The sequence below is a fragment of the Rhinatrema bivittatum genome, chromosome 6 (assembly GCF_901001135.1).
Source record: "Rhinatrema bivittatum chromosome 6, aRhiBiv1.1, whole genome shotgun sequence".
Lineage (NCBI taxonomy): Eukaryota > Metazoa > Chordata > Amphibia > Gymnophiona > Rhinatrematidae > Rhinatrema > Rhinatrema bivittatum.
The window spans coordinates 270,583,950-270,609,357 of NC_042620.1; the positions used below are offsets into that span (position 1 = coordinate 270,583,950).

At 45.5% G+C, this 25,408-nt stretch overlaps 1 protein-coding gene and 1 long non-coding RNA gene across 4 annotated transcripts in view; one reads left to right on the plus strand and one right to left on the minus strand.

The window, feature by feature from the left end:
* The window catches only part of FAAH2 (fatty acid amide hydrolase 2), a 106,267-nt gene extending 81,708 nt beyond the window's left edge, over nt 1-24,559 (minus strand). For 2 of the 3 annotated variants that reach the window (XR_003857522.1, XM_029607187.1), the window contains exon 1: nt 24,276-24,555. Coding sequence is in view for 2 of the 3 variants with exons in the window: in XM_029607187.1 (XP_029463047.1) it covers nt 24,276-24,497 (222 nt within the window). In the remaining variant the exon portion in view is untranslated. Of the gene's footprint in view, nt 1-24,275 lie in introns of all 3 variants that reach the window. The other variant, XM_029607188.1, reaches the window with a different exon arrangement.
* Nucleotides 105-7,015, plus strand: LOC115094287. The gene is made up of 3 exons (XR_003857523.1): nt 105-295; nt 378-483; nt 6,495-7,015. It is a non-coding gene; the product is annotated as an uncharacterized LOC115094287 (long non-coding RNA).
* Nucleotides 24,560-25,408: the final 849 nt, after the last annotated feature.

Here is a 25,408-nt window from a genome sequence, read left to right on the forward strand (position 1 = left end):
GCAATGGCACTCATATGCAATCTTACAGAAAAAGTACAGAGGCCTGATGATGACAGGTAGAACAGATATCTGAGATGATTGTTAGGGTTGCAGGTAATTGGATTTCTGGATGCTCACTGACACCAATCGAGAAATATGACTCTCTAGAGGGTGATTTTGGTCAATTCTTCCAAGCAAGTTCAGATTAGTCAAAGTTGTGTTTCTGCTGCAGTGGACTGCCATTCTGCTACATGCATTTTCCACTGCTGTTGTTAATAGCCAGGACAAATTGAAAAAATTAGTACTACGAGATCAGGTAAACATGATCATCTTGACTCCAGTATGACTCAGACAAGTCTGGTTCTCATACCTCATCCATCTCTCCATACTTCCTCTAGTTCAGCTGGGACTCTCACCTACATACCTCACTGAGGAGGAGGCTGACTGTACCATCCCAATCTACTGAGAGGAAAGGATTACCTTGCTGGTGGCTGAAAGGAATCAGTAAGTTTTTGCTTGGGATATTGTCTTTTTTTTTTAAGTATTGGGGCAAAGTTAATTATATGGGAATATTATTTAGTATGTTTGTGTTTTTAATAGTAAGGCAGCAAATAAACAGAAGTTAGACTGTATTTTTAAATAGTCAATAAGGCAGCTAGTAAGCAGAAGTTCGAGTGTTTGTATATTAAAAACAAAAAAATAACAACAAATAAAAAAAAAAAAAAGAAAGTAGCCAGAAACTAGAAAAAAGCTAGGAGCAGTGTATAGCTAAGTAAAAAGGTTGAAAAGTTGAGTTCAGTTACTCACCTTGGAAAGGTGTTGAGGTAGTGTGATTTGGTTGATTAGGTACCAACATTTGTTAATCAAGAGAGCAGTGAGTCACTCTGGCTGACTAACTGAAGTTAGAGAGAGAGCAGCTTTTAAACTAGAACAAAGGGGAAAGCAGACAGTCGCTCAGCAGCGCATGGTTCGGAGAGAGGTATCTTCAAAGGATACTAATGATGCATTAGAATTAGGGCATCCCGACAGTGAGATTCCAATAATAAGAAAAGTAGTCCAAGTGCCTGTAACTAAAAACTCACCTGAGCTAAAAAAATTCTAACATATCCCTATCAATTAAAAAGCAGAATGAAAATAAAAACAAAAAACAAAACTTTGAAATGTTTGTATGCTAATGCCAGAAGTCTAAGAAGTAAGATGGGAGAATTAGAATATATAGCAGTGAATGATGACAGACTTAATTGGCATCTCAGAGACATGGTGGAAGGAGGACAACCAATGGGACAGTGCTATACCGGGGTACAAATTATATCGCAATGTCAGAGGGGAGCACCCGGGAGGCGGTGTGGAGCTTTATGTCCGGGATGGCATAGAGTCCAACAGGATAAAAATCCTATATGAGACTAAATATAGGACTCAGACTCGAACAATCGACACCAACCTTCAAAAAAAGACTCAAAACCTGGCTGTTCAACCAAGCATTCTCTTACCCCACTCATGTATATACAAGACATATGTATATAAATTGTACTCTCCCTGTTCATTATTAGTTTTTATCCAAGTTAAATCACCCTGTTCTATGTAAGACATTATAAACTATTCTTTATTTTGTCATTGTAATTGTTGAAATGTGAACCGAAGTGATTAGTAACTTTGTTACCTGAACTGCGGTATATAAAACTGTTAAATAAATAATAATAATAAAAGCACAATTGAATCTTTATGGGTAGAAATCCCTTGCGTGTCGGGGAAGACTATAGTGATAGGGGTATACTACCATCCACCTGGTCAAGAGGGTGAGATGGACAGTGAAATGCTAAGAAAAATTAGGGAAGCTAACCAAATTGGTAGTGCGGTAATAATGGGAGAATTCAATTACCCCAATTGACTGGATAAATGTATCATCGGTCCATGCTAGAGAGATAAAGTTCCTGAATGGAATAAATGAAATTTTTATGGAGCCATTGGTTCAGGAACCGACAAGATAGGGAGCAATTTTAGATCTAATTCTCAGTGGAGCACAGGATTTGGCGAGAGAAGATATGGTGGTGGGGCCACTTGGCAATAGTCATCATAATATGATCAAGTTTGAATTAATGACTGAAGAGGGACAGTATGCAAATCCACAGCTCTCGTGCTAAACTTTCAAAAGGGAAATTTTGATAAAATGAGAAAAATTGTTAGAAAAAAACTAAAAGAAGCAGCTAGAAAGGTAAAAAGTGTGCAAGAGGCATGGTCATTGTTAAAAAATACCATTCTAGAAGCACAGTCTAGATGTATTCCACACATTAAGAAAGGTGGAAAGAAGGCAAAATGATTACCGGCATGGTTAAAAAGGGAAGTGAAGAAAGCTATTATAGTCAAAAGATCTTCCTTCAAAAATTGGAAGAAGGATCCAACAGAAGAAAATAGGATAATACATAAGCGTTAGCAAATTAAATGTAAGACATTGATAAGACAGGCTAAGAGAGAATTTGAAAAGAAGTTGGCCGTAGAGGCAAAAACTCACAGTAAAACTTTTTTAAATATATCCGAAGCAGAAAGCCTGTGAGGGAGCCAGTTGGACCATTAGATGATCAAGGGGTTAAAGGGGCACTTAGAGAAAATAAGGCCATTGCGGAAAGAATAAACAATTTCTTTCCTTTGGTGTTTACTGAAGAGAATGTTGGGGAGGCACCCATACTGGACAAGGTTTTCATGGGTAATGATTCAGATGGACTGAACCAAATCACGGTGAACCTAGAAGATGCAGTAGACCTGATTGAAAAACTGAAGAGTAGTAAATCACCTGGACCAGATGGTATACACCCCAGAGTTCTGAAGGAACTAAAAAATGAAATTTCAGACCTATTAGTAAAAATTTGTAACCTATCATAAAAATCATCCATTGTACCTGTAGACTGGAGGATAGCTAATGTAACCCCAATATTTAAAAAGGGCTCCAGCGGCGATCCGGGAAATTACAGACCGGTTAGCCTGACTTCAGTGCCAGGAAAAATAGTGGAAAGTGTTCTAAACATCAAAATCACAGAACATATAGAAAGACATGGTTTAATAGAACAAAGTCAGCATGGCTTTACCCAAGGCAAGTCCTGCCTCACAAATCTGCTTCACTTTTTTGAAGGAGTTAATAAACATGTGGATAAAGGTGAACCGGTAGATATAGTGTACTTGGATTTTCAGAAGGCATTTGACAAAGTTCTTCATGAGAGGCTTCTAGGAAAAGTAAAAGGTCATGGGATAGGTGGTGATGTCCTTTCGTGGATTACAAACTGGCTAAAAGACAGGAAACAGAGTAGGATTAACTGGACAATTTTCTTAGTGGAAGGGCGTGGGCAGTGGAGTGCCTCAGGGATCTGTATTGGGACCCTTACTTTTCAATATATTTATAATTGATCTGGAAAGAAATAAGACGAGTGAGATAATCAAATTTGCAGATGATACAAAATTTTTCAGAGTAGTTAAATCACAAGCAGATTGTGATAAACTGCAGGAAGACCTTGTGAGACTGGAAAACTGGGCATCGAAATGGCAGATGAAATTTAATGTGGATAAGTGCAAGGTGATGCACATAGGAAAAAATAACCCATGCTATAGTTACACAATGTTAGGTTCCATATTAGGGGCTACCACCCAAGAAAGCGATCTAGGCGTCATGAAATTGTCGGTTCAGTGTGCTGCAGCAGTCAAAACAAGCAAACAGAATGTTGAGAATTATTAGAAAGGGAATGGTAAATAAAACGGAAAATGTCATAATGCCTCTGTATCGCTCCATGGTGAGACCGCACCTTGAATACTGTGTACAATTCTGGTCGCAGCATCTCAAAAAAGATACAATTGCGATGGAGAAGGTACTGAGAAGAGTGACCAAAATGATAAGGGGAATGGAACAGCTCCCATGTTGTTATTATGTATGTTTTTGTGGATCCTTGGGTGCTGTGGAGATGACCACGCCCATGGGGAGGAGCCCCATGAGGAGCCACAGCACTGGGCTAGACTCTGATACACAAACATCAGTATTGTACTCTTATTATACAGCTTGAAGTAGCAACCAGGTGGCAGTGGTGAGTTGTAGTCTCAGAGACCTCGTCAGAGGGAGCCCTTTTCTCCTAGGTGACGTCAGGAGGTTCCGCAGCAGGTTACCCAGCAAGGAGTTACTGTGGATGAGACAGAGGATATATTAGAGTACTCACTCAGTGTTAGCTGATATGGATGCGATTCCACCAGATAGCAGTAGATGGTATAGGTACTGAGGCAGGGAGAGCAGGCCCTCGAGGAGCGAGTACCTGTTCCCTGAATGGCACCTGAAATAGAATAGAGGGCCCCCGAGGAGCGGGTACCCTCGATAGTTAGTAAACCCCGAAGGGCAGAGGTAGAGCTTCCTGCAGGCAGCAGGGAAGCGGCAGAGTAGCACAGATAGGAACAGTTCGAGTCCTAGTTCGAGTCTTTGCCAACTCAATGAGCTAGCAATCTTGAGTAGTAGATATACCCGGATGGCGTGACGTCAGGATGAGGGAACACCCTCGAGGTTCGCGCCACTGGGCGTACTTAGACGTGGGTTGCACACGCGCGCGCGCGCACCCTAGCAGATACCTGGGAGGAACAATGGCGTATGGCTGCACCATAGCCGTTCCGGGGACGCCAGAGAGGTCGGCTTGACGACGCTGTGGTAGCCATCATGCCCAGGTAAGCAGAAGGAGCAGAGACAGGGGTGTAGCAAGTGGGGCGAAGCAGTTGAAGACCGACGGACGCAACAGTACCCCCCCTTCAAAGGGCGTCCACGCAATGACCTACCAGGTCTAGGTTTTTGCAGATGTAGATGATGGAAATCCTGTAGCATCTTATCATCCAAGATATTGGACACTGGAGTCGAAGAGTTGTCTTCTGGGCCATAACCATCCCATGACAGGAGGTATTCCCATACTCTGCCTTGTTTTCTTACATCAAGAACTGCGTCAACTTTGTATTCGATGTCTTCCTCTGCATCTACCAGAGTAGAGTCGGGTATTTTGTTGGAGAACTCACTGAGTATCACTGGTTTCAATGATAAGATGTGGAATGCATTGTGGATCTTTAAAGTAGCTGGTAGCTTCAGACTGTAGGTGAGGTTGCCCAGTCGTCGAAGAATAGATGCAATCCATCCAACTGGTATATACTCAACTCTCCAATGCAATGCATGTATATATCAATTTATGAGTGTAAAAAAATGATCATTGATATCGGAGTTCGTCAGCATGTTGAGAGACAATATTGAAATAATTTTTAGAAAAAATTGATGAAATAGTAATAATAAAGTAAAGGGACCTAGTACTAATTTGGGTTTGATTAATATACAAACTCCTTAAGTGTGGGTCCTTATTTATTTATTTATTTATTTATTTATTTAACAGTTTTATATATCGAATTTCTTATAAGAGGATACAAATCAATTCGGTTTACATTGTAACAGAAACAGTGCCTCATAGAGTGCAATTACATTGAACAAGGGCATACAGAACTAGGATCATGAAACTGGTGAACAAACCAAGAGTATAACTCAAAAACTATGTTACAAGGCTAGTAGGGTTGTGATTAGGTTTGAGACCGTGTTATTGGCAAAGGACTTTGGGATTGGTCTTTGAACTGTACAAATAGTGATCGTCTATATCGAGAGCAGGCAGGCAAGAGTCCATGGACTACTGGTGAGTGAACTGATTTGATTCAGCTGGCATCTGATTTAAGCAAAAGGCCTGTTTGAACAGCCAGGTTTTGAGTCTTTTCTTAAATGTAACCGGGCAATGTTCACGTCGGAGGTCTGGCGGAAGCGAATTCCACTGGGTTGGTCCTGACGCTGAGATGGCTCTCTTTCTTAACGAGGTTTTTAATGGGGGGACTTGGAGGGTGTCTTTATATGCCACTCTTACCGGCCTGGATGGTAATCGCAGTCGGAAAGAGATCTTGAGTTCTAGCGGGGTGATGTTGTAGAGAGCTTTGTGGGTAATGGTGAGAGCTTTGTACAAGATTCTGAATTTGATAGGGAGCCAGTGTAGGTTCATCAGGATGTGAGTAATGTGGTCCCTTCTTTTGGTCCTGGTAAGAATTCTGGCTGCTGCATTTTGCAGCATCTGTAATGGTTTGATGGTATTGGCAGGTAGGCCAATCAAAAGAGAGTTACAGTAATCTATTTTTGAGAAGATGATTGCCTGGATCACTGTACGGAAGTCATGGAAGTGGAGGAGAGGTCTCAATCGTTTTAATACTTGAAGTTTGAAAAAGCAGTCCTTAGTCTTGTTGTTGATGAAACTTTTGAAGCTCAGTTGTTTATCCATGATGACTCCTAAGTTTCTGACTTGGGAGGAGAAGGTAGGAAGTGTTGTGGAATGCGGGTTGGGCAGTGTGAGATTTCCATCGTGCGAGATGAGAAGGAGTTCCATCGTGCGAGATGAGAAGGGTCCTACATAAATAATATGTGTATCTAATATAACACATTTATATTTTTTTAAAACTATGTATTTTCCCTTTTCTTTTCCTTCCAGCTACTGTCACTAGGGATTCTTAGGATGGAATGCATCCAAGTACCATGCTTCTATTCAAGTTTCAGTCAGATAAGTATAAGCTAATTTAAGAAACACCTCTTATTTCATACAGTAAAAAATGTCTCTGTTGTGTATTTCCAAGAATTGATAGTTTTGTGTCTCTCTCGCTTTCTAGACTAACCAAAGATGAAGCTCTCTAGGTAAGTAAATGTCTCCTTTGGTTTCTTTTCTTTATTTGTTCTGTTGGGTCTGTCTTAGTACTTGCGTTCCTTTCTTTTACTTTACTTTCCCTCTCTCATCTGCTGTGGCTTTTGGTACCAATTAATGTCAGTGTGTGCACACATTTATCTTTATCTTGCGGTAAGCTCTCCTTCTTCTTTATTCACCCTACTGCCTATCTCTAAAATAACTCAAAAAAAGAGTCTGACTCCCTATACCGACCAATCTTCCACAGCCTAGTATATATGCGTGTTCCCACAGTGTATATTCATTGACGACTTGACGTTTACTGAGAATCTAAATCAAAATAAACAATAATTAATATGACACTACCTATGGAAAAGGACTGTGCTATCATTAACATTCATTAAGAAAAGTGTCGTTCACTCTCACTTGCCACTGTATACTCATTTTATTTTGTTACCTTTTGTAACAAATGAGATGGCATGGTCAGGATAGTCTATTTTTTTCGCGTATACCTTATACCAGAAGATATAGTGAAAAATAGTGTATATTAGCTGTCTTGTTCCCTGAACAAGTTGTACCTTTCCCTCCGACATACACTCTCAGCCTACCCCACTAGCTTAATTAAGCTGCCAAAAGCTTCCGTGTTGCAGCATTTGAATTAACAATAACTTCACTGACCTGACTTTACCTTTACTGGATACAGCGTATTTTATCACACACTCACACGGCTCATTCACAATTTACGTGTAATCACTATTCGTTCCCTTTTTCTTAAGTGTTCTATAATTATTTTAGGTCTTTTGGACAGAGCACCTTGACAGCGCTTCTGTTCTAGTTAAGTTCAGCCTGACGAAATTCTAAGCTGTCTTTTTCTTTTCTGGCTTCCATAGATCTATGTGCAGGGATGTCATCAGACTGTTTTCTTATATTTAGGCTAGTTGTTCCCTTATCTAGAATTGGTAGCTAATCCAAGACTTTGGGGTTACCTAAAATAATTTCTAGAATTTTTCTATCATTTAATTTTAGTTCAGGGGTATTTGATAGTTTATTATGGATTTGTACTTCTACCTATTCTCATATTGCTATGCTGACCTATTTACCCATCGCTAGTGAAGCCGTAACCACTCATCCCCCAGATACAGGTTTGGAATTTCTCTGGTTTCCATAGTGGTCCTTACTTCTTCTGGGATGTTCTGGCCAGTCCACTAGTTTTAGGGATGATTGGGCGCTACCATTTGTCTTTAAACTTTAATTTTGTTTTTACTACAGACGTCAAAAAATGTTCTTCTCATCAGCAAAAGAACTATCCTGCTCTAATAAAATGTATACAGGTCATTTCCACTCTTTTTAGCAGCTGGTAGACATTTATTATGATCATTTCAAATTTTATAATTTAATTTTCTAAATACTGTGTGGGTTGGTGGCTCCAGAGTCTCCTCTGATGCCCATCGCTAAAATTCCTTGAGTTCTAAGGGACTTTTCTTTGGCTCAATCAAGGAATCTACCCCAGGCACTCCCAGCATCTTCAACATTTGGGAAATCAGGGCCGGCAGGTCATCTCTATGAAAGAACCGCAACATAGTCCTATACAGTCCCAGTCCCGGAGAAATTTCCCCATCTTCCAGAGAGTCAGGATCTGCCTCATCATCAGTACCATCTGGATTCCTGTCAGAAATACCTGCAGCTGAGAGCTTCCAAGGTGGCGTTCTGAACAGACATGGCTGCAAGAGGCTCTGCACTATTTCCTATTTTTTATTTCCAAAATGCCACATACTAAGCGGAAAGCCCGGGTCCGATGTGGAGAAACTTCATCCACACCGGTGGAACATCTCTACCCCAGATTGGCAGCTTCTTTGCAACACTTCCCCCACCAATGCCGGAAGGCTGGGTCACAGAGGTGGCAGCCAAGGAGAGAGTGTTGCGGTCCCAGGCCGTACCCCGGTCCCCCCACCTACCTTGGGGACAGCCCGGGCTGTTCCGAGGCCTCCATGAGCCTGCAGGCCCTCCAGCGCATCTCTCCCTGCTCGGGAGAGATGCCGACGATCTGGCGCAGCTGGCCCCGCCCCCTAGACGCATGCGTGTGAGGAGTCGTCCCATTTAAAGGGGCCGGCGCGGGAAACCTTCAAGCTAGCCCTGGATGACGTCAGACGCCCTCAGGGTATTTAAACCCTGCATCTGGACTCCCTTAGTGCCTTGCAACGAGGTTCCTCAGGTTTCCTGACTTGCTAGTTGCTGCGAACTCTTGGACTGCTACTGTCTCCGACCCGGCTTGCTTCCTGACTTGTCTCCTGCTTCCGTCCCTTGGTTTTGGCATCGACGTCTGACTTCTGGCTTCCGACCCGGCTCTGTCCCACGACTTCGTCTTCAGCTTCTGTTCCTGGCTTGGTATTGACTTCTGACCTCTGGCTTCCGACCCGGCTCCATCCACGACTGTCTTCTGCTTCATCCCTGGCTTTGGTTCGGATCTCTGACTCCTGGCTTCTGACCCGGCTTCTTCCTCACCTCAGGTATCCGGTACTTGCTGGCTCAGAGGATTCTCCTAAGTCCCAGCGGCCCGGGCTCTCACGGGCTCCTCCTGGGGGAGCCGTGGGCTTCCGAGGGTGAAGTCTCTTCAGCCGCTGCCTGAGTCCTTGGTCGCATAGGACTCCACCTAAGTCCAAGAGGTCTGGGTCCCTACGGGCTCCTGCTGGGGGGACCTTGGACTTCCCGTGGTGAGCCTCTTCTGAGTCTCTGCCGAGCCGCCTCCCGGCTGGGACACCTCCTGTAGTCTTCCATAGCATACCATCCACTGTCCCAACCAGCCCAAGGGTCCACGATCGTAACAGCGAAGGCTTTCAACTCAGACCGAAATATCACTAAGCCCCAGATCACCAAGGAGGCCGACACCACTGGGCCATGGTGTGAGTTTGAGGCAGCTGGATGTCACCGAAACCTTGGGAGATCTCCAAGGGGAGATAGAGGTGGCAGGACAAATGGAAACACCTTTTGGACTTACCATTCAGGAGCAAGCGAACACAGTTCCCAATGGAGGCAATGGAGGAGGGGGATTGCGTTCGCCGGGAACGGGAAATGGCGTCGGCGAAGCAGCAAGTGGGGGAAGGGAAGTTGAGGACCAAAAAGTTTGCGAACAAGTTTATCTGCCGCCTAAAGAAGAAATAACTTTATCTTCGATTTGGTTAGCAATTCAATCTCTGGAGAAGGCTATTAAGGGGTTAACGAGTGAGGTGCAAGATGTTAAGAACCAAGTGAATTCCAATGCAAATGAACTGGTTCTTCAAAAAGCTAAAACTAGAAAAAACTGAAAACCAGCTTTCTGCAATGGAGAAAATTCAGTTAAATCTAATTCAGAATAAAAGTGAAACAACAAAGAGACAGGAAAAGATTGAAAATAGCCTGAGGGCACACAACTTAAGATTTATAAACTTTCTAGTATTTCGAAATATATCGCCTGTGGGTATATTCAAATTATATGTTTCTCAGGTTCTGAAGATACCGGAAGAAATCAAGCCTGTTATTACCAAGGCGTACTATTTGCACCCCAGTGCAGCAGATCAAGAAAACATGGAAGATTACATACTACCAGATCTAACTACTTTACTAGAATCCTCCCAAGAAATGGTAGTCTCTCATTGGAGACCGCTATTAGTCTCGTTTGCCTTCTTAATGGACAAGAACAATGTCTTTAAGCAATATTTCCATAATGATCAAACTTTATTTTTTGGCCAGAAGATACGTTGTTATCCTGATTTAGTAAAACAATCACATAAGAACATGCCATACTGGGTCAGACCAAGGTCCATCAAGCCCAGCATCCTGTTTCCAACAGTGGCTAATCCAGGCCATAAGTACCTGGCAAGTACCCAAAAAAATCATTTCTAGCCATGAGGGAGGAAGCTCTTCAAAAAGGAGCCTTTTTCAAATTACAGTTTCCTTGTAAATGTTGTATTTCTTTTGGGGAGCAGAGATGTGTTCTTTGAACCATTACAATTAAGATCATTTTTGGATACTCACTCCAACCTTAGATAAACTTGTTGCTCCGGTGTGAATGTAGAAATTTTGGATGGGGTTTGGTTCAGGATGTTTAAAACAATTTGTTAATATTTCTTGATAATTGTCGCTCCTTATTTCCAAGCTCTCCCATATTTCCTTTATTATTATTTTAAGCACAGAATATTTTATTTGCGAAATTGGATGTTATGTATCTAAAGTATTTCCTTAAAACTGTACTTAAAAGATTTCCTAAACAAGTGGATGCTTGTATTATGTTTAAAAGCAATAAATAAAAAATAAAAAAAAAAAGAAAAGAAATACCTGCAGCTAACCGAGGTTTGCTTTGGAGCCTAAACATAGAACCAGAAGAGGGAGGGGCCACCACCTGACAGGACTGGGCGGGGCTTAGAACTGTGCCTGAAGAAAGGATTGCAATCCTCCAAAAAAAATTCTACCCAAGAAAAGGCAGAAGGATCCATGCCAAAACCAGAAGGTACTTGTGTGGGGCCCACTGAGTTGCCATCCTCTGTGGAGGAACCAGTCAAGGAGGTTCCAAGGTCAGGCGTTCCTCCAGACAAGTGCTTAGCCAGGCCATCATCAGACTGGGAAGAACCAGACTTAGCAAAACCAGAAGAAGATAATTCTCCCTGAGCCTCTCTAAGTAGTGCCGACATGTTAGAGGGCACTCCAGTCCGAGATGGGCGAATATGACAGGCAAGACAGAGAGAAAGGTGCTTAGGTTTCTTGGTCACAAGTGCCATTAGTTCATCAGTATGCTTAACAGGCGACTGAAGATGTACGCCCAGCTGATTCGCACAGAAAAAATTTAAGTGCACAAAAGTTAGGCCCCCCCCCAAGTCTACACAACTGTGGCACGGACACCGTGCCACAGTTGAGCGCACAACTGATACATTTTAGATTGTGCGCACAGGCAGCACGCCCAAAAGAAACCGGGCACACAATTCGGACGCACAGCCAGATGCACTGCGCACATCGATAATCCTGTAGAACACACAGAAAAGCATGCAAAGCTGTCGCGGCCTACCTACATGGCACACAGGAAAAAGCCTAACAGCAGAGCACAACCCACCTGGGCAGTTCCCTTAACCCCAAACGAGAGCTTGAATGAACGTTGGAATGGTGCACCGAGCATGAAAACTGGAGGAAGTCCTACACAACTCCTCTACTCTGACTTTCTGAGGTCAGCCCTTCCCAGCTGAGTACAGAGACAGTCTCCGGCTGCAGGGGGAAGAGTGCATCTGCCATCATCGCTACGCTTGGCTTCCTGCACCCACTGCCTTTAAGCTGTACAATCAGCTTAATCCACACCAGCTGAAAAACCAGCTACCGGACCAAGGCATACACCTGAGGGCCCGTGGAAATCACCTCAGGAATTCTCAACTGGGAGAGGGATAATTAGGTATCACCACAGAAGAGCAGGTCTTTTTCTTTTCTTTATAGAAGTCTCCTTCTAATATCTGAAGCAATCCCCAGTAGGGAAATGCACATCCACCATCTGCTGAAGACTGAGAATACTGGCAGGCTGGTGTCACTGCAGTAGTACATATACTGTAACGTCAGTTTGCTCCGTCTCCATCTGCTGGCAGAGGTGCATAACCCACTGGTCCTCAGTCTACATGCTAGGAAAGTGGGCCTTAGAGGCCCTACACTTTTACCTGCTGGGATAGCAGTTCACATTCAAAAAGGAAAATTAGTTTCTTACCTGATAATTTTCGTTCCTGTAGTACCAAGGATCAGTCCAGACTGCTGGGTTATGCCTCCCCTCCAGCAGATGGAGTCAGAGAGAAAATTGAAAAGCACCCCCTAGATATACTGGTGTGCCACCTGCCATCCCTCAGTATAATTGATATCAAAGCAGAAGGATGTAAAGCAACCCCTCCGCTAAATGAGCAAACAAGCAAAACGGCAACTGACTAGATCAAGTAGTAACATTCTCCAAATTAACTAGCTAAAACAAACAGGAAAACGGAATGGGTAACCACTTACCGTATCAACTTACAGGATACCAGATAGATCGAAAAGCTGAGTAAGAAACACTGAGAAAGGGTCGAGCGGACTCTCCTGAAACAGACTCTCGGGCAGGCGTCTGGACTGATCCTTGGTACTACAGGAACGAAAATTATCAGGTAAGAAACTAATTTTCCTTTCCCTGTACGTACCAGGATCAGTCCAGACTGCTGGGATGTACCCGAGCCGACTTAAATGGGGTGGGACCCAGAAAGTCCCGCTCGAATTACACTGCTCCCAAAGGAGTCATCTGACGGCCCACGAACATCGAGCCGATAATGTCGAGCAAATGTATGCAAAGACTTCCACGTGGCCACCCTGCAAATCTCCTGGCTAGAAACCAGCCGACTTTCAGCCCACGAAGTCGCCTGAGAACGCAGGAAGTGGGCCTTGAGCCCATCAGGAACAGACTTACCGCAACCAATGTATGTGGACGCGATAGCGCTCTTCAACCATCGGGCAATAGTTGCCTTGGACGCCTGCAGACCCTTCTTGGGTCCCTGCCACAAAACAAACAGGTGACCCGACCTCCTAAAGTCATTGGTGACCTCCAAATATCTCAGGAGTACGCGACGGACATCCAAACGCCTCAAATCTCGACCTTGAGAAGACTGTAGCTCTGTCGCCGAGAAAGAAGGCAACTCCACCCTCTGATTAACATGAAAGGCCGATACCACCTTAGGTAAGAAGGAAGGTACTGTCCACAAAGACACGCCCGACTCCGAAATACGCAAGAACGGTTCCCTGCACGAAAGAGCCTGTAGCTCCGACACACTACGTGCCGACGCAATGGCCACCAGAAACACCGCCTTAAGAGTTAAATCCTTTAAAGAGGTCCTCCTAAGAGGTTCAAAGGGGGCCGCGTTGAGGCCTCGGAGAACTAAGTTCAAATTCCAGGAAGGACAAGGAACCCTCAGAGGAGGACGCAAGTTCCTAACGCCACGTAAAAATCTGGCAACATCTGGGTGACACGCTAGAGAGGACCCTTCAACCTTACCCCTCAAACAACCCAGAGCCGCCATCTGAACTCTCAGAGAACTGTAGGCCAAACCCTTCTTTAATCCATCCTGTAAAAACGTCAGGATATGACCTACAGAAGCCCGACGTGGCGATATTTTGGAGACACAGCACCACGAGTCAAACACTTTCCATACTCTAGCATAAGTAAGCGTAGTCGAAGGTCTACGCACCCGAAGAAGGGTGGAAATGACAGCTTCCGGGTATCCTTTCTTCCTCAACTGCCTCCTCTCATAAGCCAAGCCGCCAGACAAAAACAATCCGCCAGATCGAAAAATACCGGCCCCTGTCGAAGGAGATTTGGAAGATGCCCCAGACATAAAGGCCCGTCCACCGCGAGATTGACGAGATCCGCAAACCATGGCCGCCTCGGCCACTCTGGAGCCACGAGAATCACCAGACGACGATGCGATTCTATGCGCCTTAACATCTTGCCTACTAGGGGCCACGGAGGAAACACATAGAGGAGGATGTGACGAGGCCATGGGAGCACGAGTGCATCTACTCCTTCCGATCCGTGCTCCCGCCTTCAGCTGAAGAAACGTGCCGCCTTCGCATTTAGCCGAGTCGCCATCAAGTCCAGACGTGGAACCCCCCACCGCAGGGTGATGAGACCCATCGCCTCGGCCGACAGCTCCCACTCTCCGGGGTCCAAGAGCTGTCGACTGAGATAATCCGCCTGAATGTTGTCTGCGCCTGCAATATGGGTGGCCGCGATGAGGGATAGATGATGCTCCGCCCAGGCCATTAACAATGACGCCTCATCCGCCACCGACCGACTTTTTGTGCCGCCCTGGCGATTTATATATGCTACCGTGGTCGCGTTGTCCGACAGAACTCGTACCGCCCGACCTTGTACCATCGGGAGAAGGTGGCGCAAGGCTAGACGTACCGCTCTGGTCTCCAGACGGTTGATGGACCAAGAGGCTTGGCGAGGAGTCCACTTCCCCTGCACTGCTCTGGACTGACAGACCACTCCCCAGCCTGATAGACTGGCATCCGTCGTCACGACAACCCACGGAGGAGGATCTAGGTCCACTCCCTGCAAGAGATGGTCCGGGATCAACCACCAGTCTAGGCTTGACCGTGCCGGCTCCATCAGTGGCAACTCCACGCCGTAATCCTCGGACCTGGGGTCCCAACGAGAAAGAAGAGCCCTTTGCAAAGGCCGCATATGTGCAAAAGCCCACGGCACCATCTCCAGAGTAGAAACCATATGCCCAATGACTTGTAAATAATCCCAGGCCGTAGGTAAAGGGAGATCCAGTAGGTTCCACACTTGAACCATCAGATTTTCCATTCTCTGGTGAGTCAGGAATACCTTGCCCACCAAGGTATCGAATCGGGCTCCCAAAAACTCCAAATGTTGAGTCGGAACCAGCTGGCTCTTTGCAAAGTTGACTACCCAACCTAACGACTGAAGTTGCTTCACTACCAATTGGACCGCCTGCCTGCACAAGTCCTCCGACTTTGCTCGGATGAGCCAATCATCGAGGTAGGGATGTACCAGTATTCCTTGACGGCGCAGAAAGGCCGCGACTACTACGAGAACCTTGGTAAACACCCTCGGGGCCGTGGCTAACCCGAACGGAAGGGCGCAAAATTGGAAGTGGTCCCTTAACACCATGAACCTCAGGTACCTCTGATGACGATCCCGGATTCAGATGTGAAGATACGCCTCGGCTAGATCCAAATAAGCCAAGAATTCTCCCTTGTGGACGGCCGCAATAACAGACCGCAGTGTCTCCATGCGAAACTGAGGAACGCGCAAAGCCTTGTTTACCCGTTTCAAATCCAAAATTGGCCTGAACGCGCCTTCCTTCTTTGGGACCACGAAGTAAATGGAATACCGGCCAACCTGGTCTCGGCCGGTGGAACGGGCAGCACCGCCCCCAGGGTCCGCAACCGGTCCACAGTTTGGGTGATAACCATTTGTTTTTCCCGAGGACCGCAAGGCGATATCATAAAAAGATCCCGGAGGGGCCGAGCAAACTCCAACTCGTAACCGTAACGAACGATGTCGAGGACCCATTGGTCTGAAGTGATTTTGACCCATTCCTCCCAAAACAGGGACAACCGACCCCCGATGCGCGGAAAGGAGGAATGGGCCTGCGCGCCTTCATTGCGTAGGTTTGCTGGCAGCAAAATTCTGCGAGGATCCCAATCACTGAGGCCGCCTGCCCCGAAAGGAAGGAGTCCAAGATTGAGACCTGGACCTCTGCTGTTTTGGGGGAAAGGAACCACTCCTCCCCATACGAAACCGGCGCTGCCCCCGAAACCGAGTCCGGAAATTTCCGAAGGAACGAAACTGACGGGGCTTGTCCTCCGGCAACTTATACACCTTGTTGTCTCCCAAGTCTTTGATGAGTTGATCCAACTCTTCACCAAACAACAACTTCCCCTTAAAGGGAAAGGAGCCTAAATGCGACTTGGAAGAGGCATCCGCCGACCATCGACGGAGCCAAAGCAGACACCTAGCTGCAACCGCCGATGACATAGTGCGGGCCGAGGTCCGTAGCAAATCATACAAGGCATCCGCAGTGTAGGCGACCACCGCTTCCACACAGTTGGCCTGTTCCGCTTCATCCGGCGGGAGCTCCTGTGTTGTAAGTAATTGTTGAATCCAGCGGAGAGTGGCCCTCTGCACCAAACTGCTACAAGCCGCTGCCCGGACCCCCAATGCCGCAACCTCAAAGATGCGCTTCAATAAGATCTCCAACTTCCGGTCCTGGAGATCCTTCAAGGCTACCCCTCCCGTGACGGGAATGGTAGTATGCTTAACCACGGCTGTGACCGCCGAATCCACTGAAGGGACCTTGAGGATCTCCAAGGACTCCGATGGCAGGGGATATAACTTATTCATAACCCTGCTAACCCGCAAGGGGGCTTCCGGAATGTCCCATTCATTAGAGACGATCTGCAACACCTTGGGATGTAAAGGAAAGGTTTGTGGAGGGGCCCTCAGACCCGCCATTGCTACATCCCCCGTGGAAGTATCTGCCTCCTGATGCGGCGCCGGAATTTCCAACTCCTTCAAAACATGAAGGATCAAAAGGTTGAGCTCATCTTTACCAAACAGGAGCAAAACCAGGGGGTCATCCCCTTCGACAGACTCCTGACCGTCAGTGACATCCGCCCCTGCACCATCCGGCAAGTCCTGGGTGAGATCCGGGGCCTCCAGACCACCTGCACCCCCCCCCCCCCCCCCAGTGAACGCGGGCCACCAGCCCCGGCTTTCTCCTGAGTCCCGGCTTTCTCCTGAGCCGGAGCCGCCTTTGGACACTTTGTAGGAGGGGGGTCGTCTGGCTCCCAACCTGCCTCTGCCTCTAAAAATGCCTTGTGCATTAATAGCACAAATTTTGATGAAAAAGGTACTGGCCCCTCGAGCCCCTCCCGTGGGCCGGGCCGGGGGGGGGGGGCTCGAGGGGCTTCCAAATTGGAGCCACTGAGTGGGCTTAAAGCAGGCAGTGAGGGAGGAGGAGAATCCTCCTCCTCCGACGCTGAATCGGGAGCCTGCCGCGTGTCCAAGATGGCCGCCGCCTCCCTTTCAATGGGAGGCGGAGCCGACGATCGGGCTCCGGACACCCTCCCCAGCCGCGCTGAAGAGGACACAGAAGGACCGTTGCGGGCAGCGCTCGGCCCCTGAGAGGGTCCCTCGCCCCCGAGAAGACATCGGGAGCAGAGACCCTCTCGGGAGAGTCGCGCCCCTGCCCTCCCTCAGGCCGTGCAGGCCGAAGAACGTGGCATCAAGAGGCCGACAGAGAGAAGCGCGCCAAAAGTAAGTACACAGACAGGAGCTGACAACACTGGGTGAAACCGGCCACCCCCTCCGGAGTCCCTGGTCAGGCAGTAAAAAGTGCGGCAGGCTGGGGCTGTAAAGTTAGAAGACTGCCTGCCTCCAACAGGACTTAAGTGTCCCTCAAGCGGCTATCCTGGAAACAAAATGTTTGTTTTGTTTTTTTTTTACAGACAGTAAGGAAAGCCCCCTTCAGAGAATAACTCCGGTATACACTCAATGGGGGGGAGGGTGACCGGCCCACCGGTAAGCTCTCCCCCAGGACCAAATAGGGACACACTAACTCCAGGAAAAATCACTGAGGGCAGTGCCCTCAACGCCTGCCTTTACGCTGCGCGGAACTAAACAGCCAAGCAGAACAACCAGTAACACATACAAACACTATTCTATATATATATATTTTTTTTTTTTTTTAATAAAATAAAGAAAGAAACCAGTTGATCTAGCCAGCATAAGCGTAAATAAACAACACCTGGAAAATTTTTTTTAGAAGAAAAGCTAGTCAGAACAGGACCGCAGGTTATGCCTCTCAATCTGCTGGAGTCAGAGGAAATACTGAGGGATGGCAGGTAGCACACCAGTATATCTAGGGGGTGCTTTTCAATTTTCTCTCTGACTCCATCTGCTGGAGGGGAGGCATAACCCAGCAGTCTGAACTGATCCTGGTACGTACAGGGAACGGACCATCAATATTCCTGTGGATGAATAGGAACAAGGAGTCCAAAGTGATGATGATGAGATGGTTCCTGGCCCTACAGCCCTTCAACTACAAGATCCGGCATAGGGCAGGAAGGAAAAATGACAATATGGATTTCTGTCAAGAAAGGTGTCCCTTGTACAGGCAGACGTCCTCCCAGCAAGGCTGAGCTGATGGAGAGGGTATGTGAGGGAGTATACCAGAAACTCCCACAAACTACCTTAAAGGACCGGCCACAGAGATCTAGCTGGGTCTTACTTAAGGATCAGCCCCGCAAAGGGATTCTGTGCCCAGGGAGGATCCCTTCAGCCCAATATAAGTTGGCAGAGCCCGGAAGGGCTGGACAAGCCCTGGAGAGCAGGCAGGAACCAAGAACACCTACAAGCTGAACTGTTTAAATTGTTTCTTTTATTTTGCACTCTGCCATGTTATTTGAGAGAAAGTTAAACTTCAAGGTGAGCTGCCAAATTTTTTTTGTTTTCCTTTATAGTGCGCTTTTATTTCACTGCAAATAAACTGCACTTAAGGAACAGCCAGAGTCTGTCTCCTTTTTTTTCTGGCTGTTCCCAAGCCGCTGCCGTTCGAGTTAGCACACTGTTTCAGTACAGTTTATTGTTTTAGGAAAAATACACTTGGGTCTCAGAGCTTGAGACCTGGGTAAAGTGAAAATGTCAGGGTGCTTTTTTACCTCTTTTGGTCATGTTTGTTGGAAACCTTTTTGTTAGGAGAAGGAAGTCCCCCACTCTTCATGCCTCCAGTTTTGGTTTCTCCTCTGCTTAAGAGCTTCAGTGTTTTTTTTCCTGAATACCCTAGGGCCCAGGGACTCAGTCTTTCCACCATTTTGAAGAATTGGTATCTCTCTCCTTGAGAGAACTTATGGACCATCAATGTCCTTTGGAGGAATGAGTCATCATTCCCCCAGGGAGAAAGAGAAAAAGATGGAAGGAGAACGGTGGCACCCAGTCGGCATAATCAACTCATTGAGATCCAGAGAGGAGTTTGGAAGTGCCATTAAGGTACAAGACAAGGAAGTGAAGAGAATATGGAATAACAGAACTAAAAGATATGAAAGTAAGGACATTACATTAACACATCCAAACTGGGATATTATCCTATTAGCCAGCTGCAGGGAGGATGCCTACCAACAACCCTTGTAACTGGAAAAAGAAAGGAACATAATTAACTGGAATTTGCTTTAACCACAGAATTTATTTATTTAAAATCTTATATTCCACAGCTTCTAATCTGAGTTCAGTGTGGCAATCAAATAAAAACGTCCTTGACAGTAGAAAATGTATAAAACAAAATACATAAAAACACAAAACATGATAAAACATAAAAATAAACAAAAAAACAAGACTGACCATCATAAATAAATGTTGCTTAAACAAAATGGCCTTTTAATGGTTTCCTAAATTCTTCAATATCAATCTCTGCCCTAAGATGCCCAGGAAGAGTAGAGTAAACACAAATTTATTGAAGCTCTGACCTATAAATGCAACTTTGAAAATAACAGGAGCTCTAAGGAACGTGTTTATCAAGTTTCCCATCTTTTTTTTTTTTTTTATTTATGCATTGTCAAATATTTATTTATTTAGACATTTTATATGCAGTCATTCCATGTAAAGATCACAATGGTTTACAAACGTAGCGTTCATAGCTATAAAATGAGCAGATAATGATGGGTTACAGAGGGAGTATTCATAAACAGGGAATTGACATCTATCAAATGACATGTTCCAATACATACTAACTAAAGATCTAGGATATAAGACGAGAAGTACAGCAAGTAAGATAATCTAACAAATTTCACATATTAGTCAGAACTCTGTATTGAGAGTCTTAGAATCTCTCGTTACATTTATTCTTCATGGTTCAATTAGTATCTCCTCTCCTTCCGGTTATTGTGGACCTCTGCATTCTGATGTTTTTAAGTTAGGTTGTATGCACTTTTGAATAGCCATGTTTTTAGCTCGCTTTTAAACCTCTTTCTATCTGGTATCAAATAAACTTGAAAGGGAAAATTACAAGCTGATACCAAAAGATAAGAAAAAAAGAAAAGAAAACATTGAGATTAAGCTAAAGATAAAGTCCATAATTTGGGGGAAATACATCTTGAGGAAAAACAAAAACTAATAAAAAAAACAAAAAAATGCCAAGCAAGCAGCTGCTCCCAGGTTTATCAATAAAGAGAGCATGCAATTCCACCTAAATGGGAGCATCGAACTGAGTAGTAGGAGATTGGGGAGGCACAGTCTTATCGGCCAAGAAAAAGGACAGCTGATTAAGCTCGGAAAAAAAAGCTTACATAGAATTCTTATATTTCACACAGCATTTGCAAGGAAATTTAAGAAAGAACTGAGCCCCCAATTGTAACACCCTAGGTCTCATTGAAAGGAATTGCTTCCTTTTCTTCTGTATAGATCCTGCCACATCTGGAAATGCCATAGCTCTACACTGCAGAAAGGTACCGCCACGGTGTCTGAAATACAATCTAATCAGAATCCAAACCCAAGGAAACCAATCAAGTCAAAGGCTTAGCCAAAGCCGAGTTAGATGTTTCCAAAAGAGCTGGAACATCCAGAGAATTATCTAGTACTGGAGACATTTCCTGCGATCTCCTACTCTCAACTTTCTTTCTGGATGGCGGCAAATAATATATTCTAGCAATAGGAGGAAGAGCATTTTCAGGAATTTTTAAAAATCTCCAACATACATCTCTTGAACATGCCCCTAGGGAGAAATCACAGGGATACAAAAATCCACAAATTCCCAACTTCTTTTACCTTAAAGAATATTCTAGATTTTCCTGTAAAGGTTAAATATGAGACAAACTTGTATTAATATCAGCCAGTTATAAAGTTGTATTTTCCTTAGTTTCTTCCAGAACCAATACTCGTGATTCTAAAGATTGAACATTATCTTGCACAATCCCAACTTGAGATGAAATCAGTTTCCCCAGACCTTTTATGGCTTCCCAGATGGGCTCGGGGGAGAAAATTGTAGGCCTCATGAGGGGAAAAGGTACTTGTCTCTATCTCTAGCCAAGGAAACTGAAAAGACAGCACCACTTTCAAACTCCTCCTGCCTTACCACACACAGCGTCCCCTTGAGGACAGACGAATCACTGGAACTCACGGCAAATCTGCTTCTCCTTGCGGTGTTCCCAGCTCCTGGGGGAGTCACAGAAATGTCATCCGAAAGTGACTCTCCTGGCTGCATAGAGAGGAGTCTGACGTTGCTGGATCGGCTGGAGGTGTCTTCATCGCTGGACTCAAAGATGTCATATAGCCAGGGCAAACCTTTCCTCTGGAACTCCCCAATGGCTGCTGTCGATGGTGCCGGGCTCCAGAGTACATGAGCATCCATCGGGGCATGTAGGACAAAGGCAAGTGAGGCCATAGGGATAACCGCTAACTTGCGTTTCCTCATGCGGCCCATGAGGTAATAAATTATCCAACTATTTTTGTAAAGGGAAGACTGAGATCTGCCCTCAGCTGCTTCCCACCGCCATCTTGGATTCCACTCCAGGCATCATCCAAGTTTTCTAATCTTTAATCATTAAAAGTTTGAGGTGGAAATCATTTTAGCTTTCAGCATGTTTATTAATGCTGTTTACTACCGACTGCAAACGTGGGCTTAGATTAAATTAACAGAGAGGACTTTACCAGCTAAATCCTTATTTGAGGTGTGGTTTCTGGGGTCCTACGTGGGGGCCACTATATCAGGGGTTTCATATGTTTATACAGGATCATTCTGGGAGGGCTGATAATGGGGTTTAATTATCAAAAATGATGGGGTGGGGATTTAGGTTCTGAAACTTAATAGGGGAGAGAGACGGGCACAAGGCTGAAACTTCCTGCAAGGCACTCTTGCAAGAGTGATGGGTAGATAGCAATACAGCAGCCGCCCAATCCTTTTCCTATCACTGTCTTCTGTATCTCTCCCAAGTGTTCTTGAATTATATCAGTTTCCATCACCTCTGCTAAGTAGGTAGTTCCAGGCATCTATCACCCTCTCAGTAAAGTTCCAGAGCAGTTTACAAATGAATTCTGCAATCCAAATGGATATATTTTTTGCTTTAGTCTAATCATTCCCTTAGGCCCATTATTTTTTCAACTCTCTCCTGGAGGCATATCTAACCAGTTGGGTTTTCAGGATAACCATAATGAATATGCATGAGACCATTTGCATACACTAGAGGCTCAGTACATGCAAACTATCTCGTGCATATTTATTATGGCAATCCTGAAAACCCAACGAGATAGGTGTGCTTCCAGGAGAGGGGTGGGAAACACTGCCTTAGCCTGTGTCTTTTGTGAGCAACACAAGAGACAACTGGAAAATCACTACTAAAGCCACGATTCATGATAGCCGAGCCTCATATCATGAAAACATGTAAAAAAAAAAAATCAGATATCAGTGTCAACCACAAAACAATATCTAGTGGTCAAACTTTAGGATAAAGTCTAAATTAGGTAGGGTACTGAGAAAACCATGCATTGTCACTGCGATGACTAGACTCAATTTGGGAAATCTTGGGTTTTTGCAAAGGAAAGCTTTTGGTGCCATAGCTCAATAGTGGCCAGCCCTGGTTAAGCTGGAAATCCAGAGGAGCAGAAGGGGAACTGTTGGGCCAAAATAAATAAAGAATTATCCAAAGATGATGTGGAAGAGTGGCCTAGGGGTTAGAGCAGCAGGCTATGAACTGAGGAGACCAGGGTTCAAGTCCCACTGTCACTCCTTGTCACTTTACCCTCCATTGCCTCAGGTACAAACTAATAGAGTCATTTATCAAATTGCAAGGAGTCTGCAAGTGCCATTTTGGGCAGAGAGAAAGCAAGCATCTGTGGAGGGCCATGGATTTCTGACCTATTTATACCACTGTACAAGGTGGCACTAGTAATTTGGAGTGGGGTTTAGGGGGTAGTTTAAGATGCACAGTGAGATGTACAGCTACCTGCAATGAAGATTACATGTGATTTGGATGGATGGAAGGTGAAAGCAGAGGAATTTGTACCATGTTCTCTCCACCTAGCTTGATGGTCTCTCTACCTAGCTGTCAAGCTAGGTAGAGAGACCACCACTATCAAGCTAGGTAGAGAGAAGATGGTACAGATCTCCTTTTCTTTCACCTTCCATCCATATCGCATTACATCTTCACTGAAGATAGTCCTGTTCCTACCTCTCACTGTGCATCTTAAACTGCCCCCTAAACACCAACTCACCCCACCCCGAATTACTTTTTCTCTCCGCGGAGCAGCCCAGTTTAACCACGCCCCCACCTTTTATTTATTTTTTTTTTTTTTAGCCGGGCGTTAGCTTGTAAGCCCTCTGGGGATAGGAAATTACCTACAGTACCTAAATAGAATTTGCTTTTAAGTACCGAAAAGCGGAATGTAAAAATATAAAATAACTAAATCTTAAATTTTATATCGGCCCAATAAAATGTATCTCGACCTGCAAAATTTTGGTTTTCTCCAAAAACCAATATGTGGTAATTCCTAGAAAGATAACTTTTGTGCTTACTATTAAGAAAATCAAGTCCTGAAGCCGGGAGTCAGTACCGGTAAGATAAATGCAAGAAGTGTAACTTCAACAGGTTCCTGATCACTCTGACCTCTACGTCTCAAAGAACCACCCGATCCTGCGCTGTGATAATATCCTCCACTGGGCACACCTGCACAGCCCTGGTGGAAAACTGCATCCTATTCCGTATCGATCAGAGCATAAAATTCAACTAGCACGTACTAAACAACAGGTATTTCCTCCAAGACAAAACATTTCAGTTAGGAGGCGGATAACTACGGTAGTACACACCTTCCACTTTGGCCATAATCCTCACATCCTTAATTGTAACAAAATTGCAACTTCCAGAAAACTACTTAAGGTCCCCATGATGCCAGTGGCTGGGAAATATGGTGAGTGAAGAAAGGGGAGGACGATCAGGGGCACGAATATTTCCAGATTATAGATCGCTAGCAAGACAGATAACATCCCCTCGATACACTTCACTCTATTTTATAACCATTCAGGCTTCCGATGGAAACTGGCGATGTCCGCTCACCTTCCTCTGCCGGATCCGCCGCGCCACCTGCACCCCTGACAGCAGTAAAAGTGGTTCGGTCGGCGGCTGCACGCTCCGACTCCCGCTACCAGCTGGAGCGCGCCCGACAACGGTCTCGAGGACCCGGGAAACCAGCGCGGGTAGGGAAAGGAGGGCGAGCAGGAGGCAGGAGATGCCACGCATCAGGGACACCAGGCAGCGCTCGCGGCAGGACGAGGCCATGGCGGTGCGCAGCCTGGCGAAAGGGAGCCGGCTAATCTCTTCCCAGCATGCCTTGCAGCGCGCTCCCCCCCCCCCCCCCAGCCTGTAACGGAGCTGACTGTAGATTACTGCAAGATAATCGTAAGCAAAGAAAGGAGACATGGGTGTGTACAGTTTGTGCAAGTTAAAGGTTGGTTTCTTTGACTTCCGCGGCAGCAAATTAGGACTGAGTGTCACGCATGATTACCCGCCCCTTGCGAAGATCTCTTGGCTTTCACAGAGCAAGGCTGATCTCTGAGATGGGAGCCAGAGTGGCAGACCCGGAAGAGCAGAAGTATATAAAGGAGATTTTCATGGACATAACACAGTGGTGACCTCCAAATGCTGCTTTATTCTCTTGCACTAAGGATATGTCCACAAGGAAGGGTTAGGATCACTGTTGTAGTTGGTAATTCAATCATTAGAAATGTAGATAACTGATGGGCATGAGTATTACTCTTTGTAACGTGCCTGCTGGGTGCAAAGGTATCACCTGAACCTAGATAGTGCCGGGGAGGAACCAGCTGTACATGTGGGTGCCAATGATCTAAGAAGGTGCGGTAGGATGTTCCAGAGTCTAAATTTAGTGTGTTAGTTAAGAAACAAATTCAGGGCCTGAAGAGTAGCATTCTTATGGAATGCTTCTCGTTCCACATGTAGCTCCCCAGAGGTAGGCAGAGCTCCAGAGTCTCATTGAGTGGTTAAGACAATGGTGAAAGGTAGAGGCTTTAGATTTGTGGTTTAATCCTTTTTCCCTGTATGTATCTGGATCAGTCCAGACTCCTGGGTTTTGCCTCCCTTCCAGCAGATGGCGACAGAGAAGTTTGGACTGACTCTGCCCTATACCCTCAGGTGCCACCTTCAGTTCGTCAGTATTTCTCCGTCTCCAGCAG